Genomic DNA, 12,422 nt, shown 5'->3' with positions numbered 1-12,422 from the left:
CAATATACGTAAATCACTGACAAACATGCACATACTCTGATTATAATCATATAGCCTATAGATCATTTTAGCTGATGTTTGTATGCTTTATTTTTGCAGATGCAAATTATTAACGTTATCTGTGAAAGTTGCGTTTTCAGAGATGTTGAATTAGCCGTAGGCAGGCTATTGGTTAGCCATGAGGATAATGCCCATAGTTAGCCTACTATTTCTCTAGATAGCCTCGTCAAACTACGGTGGTGCAAAATAGTGACTTCTCACAAAATAAACCATAACCTTCTCATTTGACTTATTTAAGGGCATGAACGTGGTCGTGTTCTCTTTCACATACTAACCTGTCGGTCTTTAGACTCCTCCTACTACTCGGCGTGCTTGTCGGCCAAGTGTTTCTCCAGGTTGGAGGTGTTGGCTCCCTTTGTTTGCATTTGTTTGTAGCACTGACGACAAACAGGTCTCGACTTATCGGTAGCTTTGCCCTCACTGTCAGCAAGGTAGTACTTCCATATTACACTCCTCGCGTCATCTTTTTCTACCAGTCGTGGACCGGCGGCCACAGTATCACTTGTGCTCGCACATGCAGCCATCTCATTATAGTGTTTGTCACATGACAGCTGCAGCTTCTTTGCTGCGTACGTGAAAGAAAGAACACTGGAAGCATGCTTCGCACACACCAACATGAAATATGTCTCTTACAAATCTGGAACGCGGTCATTCTTAAAAGTATCGATACTAATAAATTTAGGAATCGTGACATTTTTAATTTCCGAGAATCGCAATACTTTTGAAGTATCGGTGCACCGTGCAACACTAATGCTAGATTTCCTTGAGGAACAGTCAATCTTAAGTAAAAGTCAGATTGGCTTCCTCCCAAAACACCGCACCACCGACCATATCGGGTATATAAATCAACAAACATGTACAGCAAACTAAGAATGGAAAAATATTCACCTGCTTTATTGATTTCAAGAAAGCTTTCGACTCTATTTGGCATGAAGGGCTCTATTACAGACTTTTAAAATGTGGTATAGGTGGCAAAATGTATGATCTGGTTAAATCAATGTATTTGGAAAACATGTGTGCTGTTAAAATTGGAGACAAACTAACTGATTTCTTCCCCCAGAGAAGAGGCGTTCGGCAGGGTTGCAATCTAAGTCCGACTTTATTTAATGTGTATATAAATGAACTGGCTGTTGAGTTGGATAAATGTGCTGCTCCGGGCCTCTCCCTCCTAGATAGAGAGGTGAAGTCTCTGTTTTATGCTGATGACCTTGTTCTACTGTCTCCTACTGAACAAGGACTACAGCTACAGCTGGACGTAGTAGAAAAGTACTGTCAGAACTGGGCCCTGGCAGTAAACATGAAGAAAACCAATGTCATGATCTTTCAAAAACGCCCCAGGTGTCATGAGAACAAACACCAATTTACCATCAATAATCATGTCATTGAACACAGCATGAGTTATACCTACCTTGGTATAACCATAACAGCATCAGGGAGTTTCAACATGGCAGTGAATGCACTAAAAGAAAAAGCTTGAAGAGCTCTATATGCAATTAAGAGAAAATTTTATAATTTCCGTATTCCAATAAAAATCAGGCTTAAAATATTTGATAGTGTCATCCAGCCCATTGCGCTGTACAGTAGTGAAGTATGGGGTCCACTCAGTCATCAGAGCTTTACCCGTTGGGACAAACATCCATCAAAATCTCTACATGCAGAATTCTGCAGATACATTTTACACGTACACAGAAACACATCAACAAATGCATGTAGAGCAGAATTAGGCAGATACCCACTGATAATTAACATTCAGAAGAGAACGCTCAACTTTTTTAACCACCTGAAATCCAGCCCCAGAGACACCCTCCACTCCAAAGCCCTCCAAACCCAAGAGCTAAGCCCAGAAAAGAGTGCCCTATATCAGTTGGTACTGAGGCTAACTGCCCCCTCTCAGACACACTCTGACCAGCCTCACAACAACACTGCTCTACAAACAGTAATCAGAGTAAAACAAATTATAGCACAATGTAAAGAAAGCTATCTGGACCATTGGGAAGAAACAACTAAAACAACCTGAGGGACAGTGAGTGATCGAGGCACGCACACACACACACACACAGTATATAACTAATATGATGTTCATAATGTATATATCTTTCATATTGTTTATTGTCTGAATATTTTGACTTATTATATTGTATTTTGATGCCTTGCTTTGGCAATATTGTTTTTTTTTAAAAACACTTTCATGCCAATAAAGCCCATTTTGAATTTGAATTTGAGAGCGAGACAGATGTAAAGACAGAAGGACAGCGACAGATGTAAGGACAGAGACAAAGGTGCACAGCAACAGCAGTAGCAACAACAACACTAATAATAGTGACTGATGATGATAATGATTAACATGAAGAAGATGACGGCGACGACAACAGCCACATTGATAGGGGACTGAGCAATGATAATAGTAATAATGTAACTGTAGTAATAATAATAATAATAATAATAATAATAATAATAATAATAATTTAAAACTGCAGTGATGATCGTGCCCTCGCACTCCACGCAACTCGGGGTGTGCTGCGGCCGCATCACGTGCAAGTGTAAAATGTGCAGACCGCGACATGAAAATTGGCACTCAGACGTGTTAAGGCCAGGGCTCTTAATCTTGTGAAGTTTGGGCCCAAATGGAGAATCTGTACTGCAGTTAGGTTTAGCAGTTGGGTTAGGGTTTCCATTGTCATGTGAAGGCTGATTTTTGAAGGCATGACACGGACACACCGTTTAACCGAATGTACAGATTTTAATAACATAACATCCTTGAAGTTGTTCTGATCAATTCACTAGGAGGCGTTTGTTAAAATAGAAGTTTAGCCCCCCAAATATTTTTCAAATGTTAACACGAAAGCTGCTTTTGCCGCGTCGCTATGGCAACATGGTTCAACGAAAATTCTGAAGATTCATAAGATGTCATCGTCATCATCTCAAGAGACTTCTGGCAGAATTTCAGAATTTCTGGATCTGGTCAATCTGCTGGGAGAAATACATAAAAGTATAAGAATGAAATTTCCTTTCACCACTAGGTGGTACTATTACTTTTACTGAATATTATCACATAGATGTGTTCAGGGCAGGAGTCTTATCAGACAAGTGACGTTCGGTGCTGATTGGACGATGTACACTCAAGTTATAGCAAATTCATGTGCGTTCCTGTTTGACGGCACATCGCGGACGACAACTCACCACATTCATCACATATCATCAACATATCATGTTTTGCATTTTCTGACCAAATTTCAGCTGGATCTGATCAACCTGCTACGAGTAGAACATAAAAGTATAAAACATAATATTTCCTGTTGCCAGTAGGTGGCGCTATCACTATATCTGAATATTATCACATAGACGTGTTCGGGACTGTTATCAAATTTGTGAAGTTTTGCTGAGATTGGATCATGTATGCTGAAGTTATGACAAAAAATTAAATTAAGCATCAGGGTCTCTTATGATGATTAATTGTGATCACCACCACAACGCACAGACATGCTATTCCACAAGAAGCATCTCCTGTAAATGCACAGCAGGGAACAAAGTTATATTTTCTCTAACAATTTAGTCATTTAATAAGGGCTGGGAAAAAAACAATTGGCACAAGCCTACTGCATATTAATGAAATTAGCATTATAACATCCAAAGGGACCCATATATGAATCTTGTGGTACTCCTTATTGATTGTTTATGATTCATGATACATTTCTGTTCAGCATTTAAAATAAAAGATGAATTGACAGTTACTCCCACCCACTCAGTCTGTCCTCGGGGGTACAAGGGTATCTATTGTCTAGGTCTCCAGGTTGTTCTGAAATTGTTCCAATCTTTTTTTATTGTCTCCTCTCCTCCTTATACACAAAAAACATCTCTTGTGAAAATTTTACTGATACAGAGAGCCCTTTATTAATTGATGTAGCAGTTGGCCTAAGTGCTTGTGTGTGTGTCATACTACAACTGTGTTTGCTGTAGGACGTGGCTGTGATGCTAGATGTTCCTCTGGGCACCATCAGTCGGGTGGAGAAGATGGGTGGGGCATCGAGCAGAGGAGAAAACTCCTACGGCTTGGATATCACCTGCAAGGTGTGTGTGTGTGTGTGTGTGTGTGTGTGTGTGTGTGTGTGTGTGTGTGTGTGTGTGTGTGTGTGTGTGTGTGTGTGTGTGTGTGTGTGTGTGTGTGTGTGTGTGTGTGTGTGTGTGTGTGTGTGTGTGTGTGTGTGAGATTGTGTGTGTGTGAGATTGTGTGTGTGTGAGAGATTGTGTGAGATTGTGTGTGAGAGATTGTGTGAGATTGTGTGTGATTGTGTGTGTGTGATTGTCTGCCAACTGAATATTTCTGCTTGTGCTACCTCACAAAAAGGTCATTGGCGTTTTCTTGCTAAGAAACAAAAGTTCTGTTTACATTTAGTCGGTATGTTAACTCACCAAACCCATTGTGTGTGTGTGTATTCAAAATGCTGTCTATTCTGCACTGCAGATTAAATGTATATAAACTCATTAAGATTACAGTTTATGAGTTATATACCATAATGCAGTACAATGCATTGTGTTTTAAAGGAGAACAACAAAATATGTTTAGACCTTTTTTTAATGCGAGTCCCACAGCGAGCTTAAGGAGTGTTCCACAGATTTAGCGTTGCACTCCTATAACAGTGATTTTTCATCAGATTATACAGTCATCCAAAAATCATGCCAGTCAGTATTATCTTATATATGGGCGGCCGTGGCTCAGAGGCAGAGCGAGTCGTTCCTTAATCCGAAGGTTGTGGGTGCGATCCCCGGCTCCTGGTGCCACATGTCGAAGTATCCTTGAGCAAGATACTGAACCCCAAATTGCTCCCGATGCCATGCATCGGTGTGTGAATGTGTATGAATGTTAGTTTCTGTTCGATGGACTTTGCCGTGTGTGTGTGTGTGTGTGTGTGTGTGTGTGTGTGTGTGTGTGTGTGTGTGTGTGTGTGTGTGTGTGTGTGTGTGTGTTGGTGTTGGTGTTGGTGTTGTAAAGTTGTTGATTTTTCTCTCCTCCCCAGGACATGAGGAACTTGAGGTTTGCCTTGAAGCAGGAGGGTCACAGTAGAAGAGATATCTTCGATCTCCTTTTCAAACACGCCTTCCCCCTCTCACATGGTCTGGTAAGTCAGCTTCTAACCTCTACTGAGTGATGGGTTAATACAGGTGACAACCTGTATAAATGTGCCTTATTTTTTTTCGGAACTCTCTAACTGGGTGGCTATCAATGCTGGGGTTTGCATAGAAAACAGCAAATCTTGCACCAAATGTATGTATATTACCTCATCTCATTCTGTGCTAAAAGCAACGGAGCACCGAAACGCTGTGTGGTTGGCAGTTAGAGGTACATTTGTGGGTGCTTTGACAAATACCGTAATTTCCGGACTATAAGCTGCTACTTTTTCCACACGCTTTGAACCCTGCGGCTTAAAAAATGATGCGGCTAATCTATCAGTCATTTTGTGCATCATGTACACACCCTCATCATGGAAAACACAAGAAGAAATGCACATGATGCAGCTTTTAAGTTAAAGGCAATCGATCTGGCTGTTGAAGAAGAGCTGCTGCACATAAGCTTGGCATCAATGAACCGATGTTGAGACGTCGGAGACGGCAGCATTTATTTAATTAAAAATTTTAAAAATCTTTCTGTGTACCATGTTTCTGTGTAAATATCTTTTTTTTTCTTTTCAAATTTAGTTGGTGCGGTTTATATTCAGGTGTGCTCAATAGTCCGGAAATTACGGTACATGGTTTCTTTTTGTATAATTTTTTGGTTTAACGGTTGCAAAAGACACACAATCCTTTTGTGGAAGAACCTGAGTCGAATCTCTTCAGCAGCCCGGCAGGAGAAATGCTCAGTGGTGTGGGATTTTATAACTGTACTATGAGTAGGACTCACACTTGCGAATTGCTCATAAGAGTTTAGTTTGACGCTGAACTGAAAAAAAGGAACAAATAGTCGAATGTTCTAATTGATCAGCCAAATCCGATTCGACTGAAAAATTCTGAGTTGCGTTTATAGCAGCAAACAATTTAAATCCACCCCCAACTGGCTGAGAAAAGACATTTTTCTGCTTAGAGTCATCCTCCATTCGTTTCAGTGACCAGTATTCATGCAAATGCTGAAATGCAGAGAAGCAGCCCCCTCATATGCTGTGACACACAGCTACCCGCCCACACCACAGCTACATCTGCTCGGCTAGTATCTGTGCATGCTAAAATGTGTGCCGCAGCAAGCCTTACCAGGGCTATTTAGAAACACAAAACCCTACCATTCATTCTTCCTCAGGGCGATATTGGACCACAACCAAGCAAGCAGTATTATAATGCAGGTTTATCTTTAAAGAACGGTTAAAGCGCACGTGTTGCACATAGTTATTTCAGACATCCGTTGTTCTGAAACTCTTGGCTAAATAATCAGTATGAAAGGTGAACAACTGTGTGTGTCAGTGTACTGAACTGTTCTTCCTTAAGAAAGAACCTCTAACATCTAACCAGCGAGCTAGTTGATCACACTGGCCTGGTGTGTGTTGTGTGTGTGTGTGTGTGTGTGTGTGTGTGTGTGTGTGTGTGTGTGTGTGTGTGTGTGTGTGTGTGTGTGTGTGTGCGTGTGCGTGTGCGTGTGCGTGTGTGTGTGTGTGTGTGTGTGTGTGTGTGTGTGTGTGTGTGCACCATTGTTGTCTGTTAAAAGTCTGCTTCTCTCCCCTCCATCCAGCCTCTGTTTGCCTATCTGACTCAGGAGAAGTATGAGGAGAATGGCTGGAACGTCTACAAACCCATGGAGGAGTTCAGACGGCAGGTAAGGTGGAATACTACAGTACTGCTATTTCTTACCAATACTTTCAATACTCTCAGTGCTGCTACTCTATATACACTGAACAAAATTATAAACGCAGCACTTTTGTTTTTGCCCCCATTCATCATGAGCTGAACTCAAAGATCTAAGACTTTCTCTATGTACACAAAAGGCCCATTTCTCTCAAATATTGTTCACAAATCTGTCAAAATCTGTGTTAGTGAGCACTTCTCCTTTGCCGAGATAATCCATCCACAGGTGTGCCTTAGGATGGCCACAATAAAAGGCCACTCGAAAATGTGCAGTTTCATCACACAGCACAATGCCACAGATGTCGCAAGTTTTGAGGGAGCGTGCAATTGGCATGCTGACTGCAGGAATGTCCACCAGAGCTGTTGTCCGGGAATTGAATGTTCATTTCTCTACCATAAGCCATCTCCAAAGGCGTTTCAGAGAATTTGGCAGTACATCCAACCGGCCTCACAACCGCAGACCACGTGTAACCACACCAGCCCAGGACCTCCATCTTCACCTCCAAGACTGTCTGAGACCAACCACCTGGACAGCTGCTGCAACAATCGGTTTGCATAACCAAAGAATTTCTGCACAAACTGTAAAGAACCGTCCCAGGGAAGCTCATCTGCATGCTTGTCGTCCTCATCGGGGTCTCGACCTGACTGCAGTTCGCCGTCGTACCAGACTTGAGTGGGAAAATGCTCACATTCGATGGCGTCTCGCACTTTGAAGAGGTGTTCTCTTCACGGATGAATCCCTGTTTTCACTGCACAGGGCAGATGGCAGACAGCGTGTATGGCTTTGTGTGGGGGGGCGGTTTGCTGATGTCAACGCTGTGGATCGAGTGGCCCATGGTGGCGGTGGGGTTATGGTATGGGCAGGTGTGTGTTATGGACAACGAACACAGGTGCATTTTATTGATGGCATTTTGAATGCACAGAGAAACCGTGACGAGATCCTGAGGCCCATTGTTGTGCCATTCATCCACGACCATCATCTCATGTTGCAGCAGGATAATGCACGGCCCCATGTTGCAAGGATCTGGATCAATTCCTGGAAGCTGAAAACATCCCAGTTCTTGCATGGCCAGCATACTCACCGGACATGACACCCATTGAGCATGTTTGGGATGCTCTGGATCGGCGTATATGACAGCGTGTTCCAGGTCCTGCCAATATCCAGCAACTTCGCACAGCTAGAGGAGTGGACCAACATTCACCAGGCCACAATAAACAACCTGATCAACTCTATGGGAAGGAAATGTGTTGCACTGCGTGTGGCAAATGGTGGTCACAACAGATACTGACTGATTTCCGGACCCCCCCGACCCCCACAATACAGTGAAACTGCACATTTTCGCGTGTCCTTTTATTGTGGCCAGCCTAAGGCACACACCTGTGCAATACCCATGCTGTCTGATCAGCATCTTGATATGCCACACCTGTGAGGTGGATGGATTATCTCGGCAAAGGAGAAGTGCTCACTAACACAGATTTTGACAGATTTGTGAACACTATTTGAAAGAAATAGGCCTTTTGTGTACATAGAGAAAGTCTTAGATCTTTGAGTTCAGCTCATGATGAATGGGGGCAAAAACAAAAGTGTTGCGTTTATAATTTTGTTCAGTATACTTTTGTAGCGTAGACAAGTTCCCAGTGGAGTGTTAACGGGTCAGAAATGTTATGACGAGCCAAACCTTTATAGCCTTTAGTAGAACTAAGTCTGAATTCAAAGTAGAATTTGAATAATCCTACAAAAAGAGCATGACAGTGTTTCATTAAGGAACTGATGATGATCCTTGTCTTTTGTAGGGCTTACCTAATAACAAGTGGCGTATTACATTCATCAATAAGAACTACGAACTGTGTGACACCTACCCTACTGTATTGGCTGTGCCCTTTAAAAGTAAAGAGGAGGACCTTAGAAGAGTGGCTGCCTTCAGGTCAAGAGCACGCATACCGGTGAGTCCATATAATACTGAACCATATTATAGCATAGTTTGATTCAAACAAATCTCTCAAGATCCTCTTACTAACATTTACATTAAGTTTTATGGCATGGAGAAGTAAAATATGAGGCTTTGGATGCATGGAAAATACTTGTGAGTACGATCAATTTATTGTTGAGTCTGTTCTTTGGAAAATGTATTTATACATATAACACAAGGTTGTACAACAAAATGAAAGTTTGCACTCCCTTCAGGCTATACAAATAGAGAAAGATAATTACATTTATAGAAGAATATCATATAATAAAATAAACTAATATATACAGTTATTCATATCCATATATACATACATGTATACACCCAGAAAATAATTCTGCAGTGCATTTTTTAAATTTATGTCTAGGGGAATGTAAACAGTGATGATTATATGGTTTCCTTTTTTACATAAAAATGTGTCCATCCACTCTGACTGCGTTTGAGCACCAAGCATCATTGATGTAAACGCAGAGTCCACCTCCTCCTGTCCTGTGCTCCAGCTTTGGTTAGAGTGCTTGATCAAAGTTGTTGATAGAGCAAGTCTCTGTAAAGATGTGGGCACAACAGTATATGTCTCTGTTGTTTGCCCAGCCTGAGTCCCATTTTGTCCAAAACTAGACATTAGCCTGAAGCAGTCCAAACTGGGCCAGCATGGCTCCTCTCTTCTGCTACTTCTGGGGTGACAGCAACTGCTGCCACATTGCATTAATGCACTATTTATTTTTTTATTTTTTTACAAAAATAAAGTATATAATAACAAACCTAAATCTTGTTTTTTTGCCTTGTTACTGTCTGAAGGGAGTTTCTCTCTTCAGTGTTTTCCTTTATATACTTTTTTTTGCTACTATGGACTTAAAATAGTCTAGTATTAAATTGCATTCATAATGGTCTTAAAATGTATTTAAAAGTCTTACATTTAACCTGTTTTCATTAGAAGCTACCTGAGAGTCACTTCATGTCATACCCTACTGACTGTAAATATTTCATCTATCTTTGTGCGTTAGGTTCTATCATGGATCCACAGGGAGAACCAGGCAGTGATCGTGCGCTGCAGTCAGCCTCTGGTCGGCATGTCTGGTAAAAGAAACAAGGACGACGAGCGCTACCTGGACATGATCAGGGAGGCCAATGACACCACCAAGCTCACCATCTATGATGCTCGGCCCAACGTCAACGCTGTGGCCAACAAGGTCAGAGGGGAAAGGAAGTACTCTCAGGGGTCAGAAGGGTTGGTTTGTCAGACAGGAGTGTGTCCAGCAGGATCTCATCCGCATCAGTCTGTCTGAAATAGTAGTTAATTGTAATGAGAGGAGAATGGAAAGTAACAAGAGTTAACATTCAGCAGTCACATCAGTTACTTTTGTTGTTGATATTTCTAATATTGAATTTGATAGTTCTGATATGGTATTCAGTAGTTCTGATATAGTATAGATGTTATGACACAGTATGGGATAGTTTCCCCTGTAAAGGAATTCAAGGAGCTGAGTGTATTCAATAGATCAGTAAAGTTTCACTATCAACCAGAGTTGGGACCAAGTCATGGTTTTGCTAGTCACAAGTAAATATCAAGTCTGCGCAAGTCAAGAATGACAAGTACAGAGACCTAAACCTTTGAGTTTCAAGTCATAATGTGTGTCTAATTTTAAATGCCATTTTAACAACATGTGGTAAATGGACTGTACTTGTCTTCCAACCATTCAGAGCGCTTTTACACTACATGCCACATTCACCCATTCACACACATTCATTCAAACAGTGGTGGCAAAGGCCATCGCTGACTTAACATTAGTTCTTCATGGTTCTGTCCTGTCACTTGATAATATACTTTTTCATCTTTGGGCTTGGACGAAGGTATTGGGTAACCTTGCGAGGCAGCTGGACTTGCTGGACTCGCAGCTGGACTCACACGAGAATTCATCTTGCCAGACTTCAATCTATGCATTTGTGTCCAAACTGGTAGCAGACCAATCAGTGCCCTTTGTGGAAGTACTGGCAGCTATGGGGGTGGGCACTAGATATATTAGATGCTGCTAGCATCAGTTAGATCAGAACTGGAGAGTATTTCTTCATTAAAAGAAGAGCAAAGTGGGCACTGCTTTTTCTGTCTTGTCCTCACTGGCTTCAGTTTGACTGCGTTATATGGTTCATTGATCTGATGGTTGAAGTTGTGAAGCGATGGTAGACAGTGATAGACACATGGTTCATCCAGTTACCCGCAGTTTTTTTTGTAAACAAACACTAAACAGTTTTTTGATATTGTCGAGTCTCGAGTCATCAAATTTGTGACTTGAGTCTTACTCAAGTCTGAGTCATATGACTCAAGTAGACACCTTTGGTATCAACAATTATGAAAACTGTTGAGTACTTTTCTGTCAATGATTATCAACTAACTGTCTCAGGATTTGTGATAATGTTGGATCATGTGGTGCATGCTCTTAATTTCTTGCCCCAATGCCTGTTGGCCAGTTGGTCTGTCAAACACTTACTTTACACAGTTTTGTTTCCAGAGGAGTCCCAATGATTTTACTGGTTTAACACCACCATCAGACCCAAACACTCCCTGGACCATTTTTGATCATGACAAGTATCTCAAAAACCGCAGTTTTGATGAATTTGTTGTGAATGTTCACGGTTCTCTAGACAATGAATCCTGGTGCTTTTGGTGGCCCTATAGTTCCTCTTACGCCTCCATGTGTTGAATTAATGAGTGTACACTTACTGTTACTGTTTACATTTTGCCTTATATTTATCGAAAGGTCTTTGCTTTTCCCTAGGCCACAGGAGGAGGCTACGAGGGTGATGAGTACCAGAACGCAGAGCTCATCTTCCTCGACATCCAGAATATCCATGTCATGAGGGAATCCTTGAAGAAACTCAAAGACATCGTCTATCCCAACGTGGAGGAATCTCATTGGCTGTCCAGTCTAGAGTCTACACACTGGCTAGAACATGTCAAGGTAAGAAAAATTACTTAATTGTCCTTCATCTAGGTGTAGATAATCATTTTAATTTGGAAGTATTGTGCCCTCATGGGCTTTCATTCCTGGTTTTCTGGTTCAACTTGGTGTGTGTGTGTGTGTGTGTGTGTGTGTGTGTGTGTGTGTGTGTGTGTGTGTGTGTGTGTGTGTGTGTGTGTCTGTGTGTGTGTGTGTGTGTCTGTGTGTGTGTGTGTGTGTCTGTGTGTCTGTGTGTGTGTAGCTGGTGTTGTCAGGGGCAATCCAAGTGGCAGACAAGGTTTCCAGTGGAAATTCAGTGGTGGTTCACTGCAGTGACGGCTGGGACAGAACTGCTCAGCTCACCTCTCTGGCCATGCTGATGCTGGACAGTCACTACCGTACTCTCAGAGGATTCCAGGTCAGTAACTGCAAACAAGATTATGACTGCACATCTGCACCAAAGAAAATGAAATGGTTGTGAGCAACACAATAAAGCTTTAATTGAATGGTTTAATTGGTTTTACTGTACCTCAAGGTAATAGAATCTCATATTTTTAATAGTCTGGCTTTTTGATGGACAGAAAATGGCATTAATAATACAATAACAATTACAATACAATAATACAAGCCAGAT

The 12,422-nt window shown here is 41.6% G+C and overlaps 1 protein-coding gene and 1 long non-coding RNA gene across 4 annotated transcripts in view; one reads left to right on the top strand and one right to left on the bottom strand.

Moving 5' to 3' along the window:
• LOC127349486 (uncharacterized) overlaps window positions 1-12,422 on the bottom strand; it is a 228,663-nt gene that overhangs the window by 184,381 nt on the left and 31,860 nt on the right. The gene's annotated exons all lie outside the window — the stretch shown is intronic.
• mtm1 (myotubularin 1) overlaps window positions 1-12,422 on the top strand; it is a 30,026-nt gene that overhangs the window by 11,151 nt on the left and 6,453 nt on the right. For all 3 annotated transcript variants that reach the window (XM_051375213.1, XM_051375216.1, XM_051375214.1), the window contains exons 5-11: window positions 4,018-4,128; window positions 5,076-5,177; window positions 6,773-6,856; window positions 8,680-8,829; window positions 9,857-10,042; window positions 11,627-11,809; window positions 12,051-12,206. In XM_051375213.1, the coding sequence (XP_051231173.1) occupies window positions 4,018-4,128; window positions 5,076-5,177; window positions 6,773-6,856; window positions 8,680-8,829; window positions 9,857-10,042; window positions 11,627-11,809; window positions 12,051-12,206 (972 nt within the window). The remainder of the gene's footprint in view (window positions 1-4,017; window positions 4,129-5,075; window positions 5,178-6,772; window positions 6,857-8,679; window positions 8,830-9,856; window positions 10,043-11,626; window positions 11,810-12,050; window positions 12,207-12,422) is intronic.

Source organism: Dicentrarchus labrax, unplaced genomic scaffold (assembly GCF_905237075.1).
Source record: "Dicentrarchus labrax unplaced genomic scaffold, dlabrax2021, whole genome shotgun sequence".
In the NCBI taxonomy this organism is placed as follows: domain Eukaryota; kingdom Metazoa; phylum Chordata; class Actinopteri; family Moronidae; genus Dicentrarchus; species Dicentrarchus labrax.
Note: the sequence above shows the minus strand (reverse complement) of the source record. Positions and strands in the feature narration are given on the sequence as shown.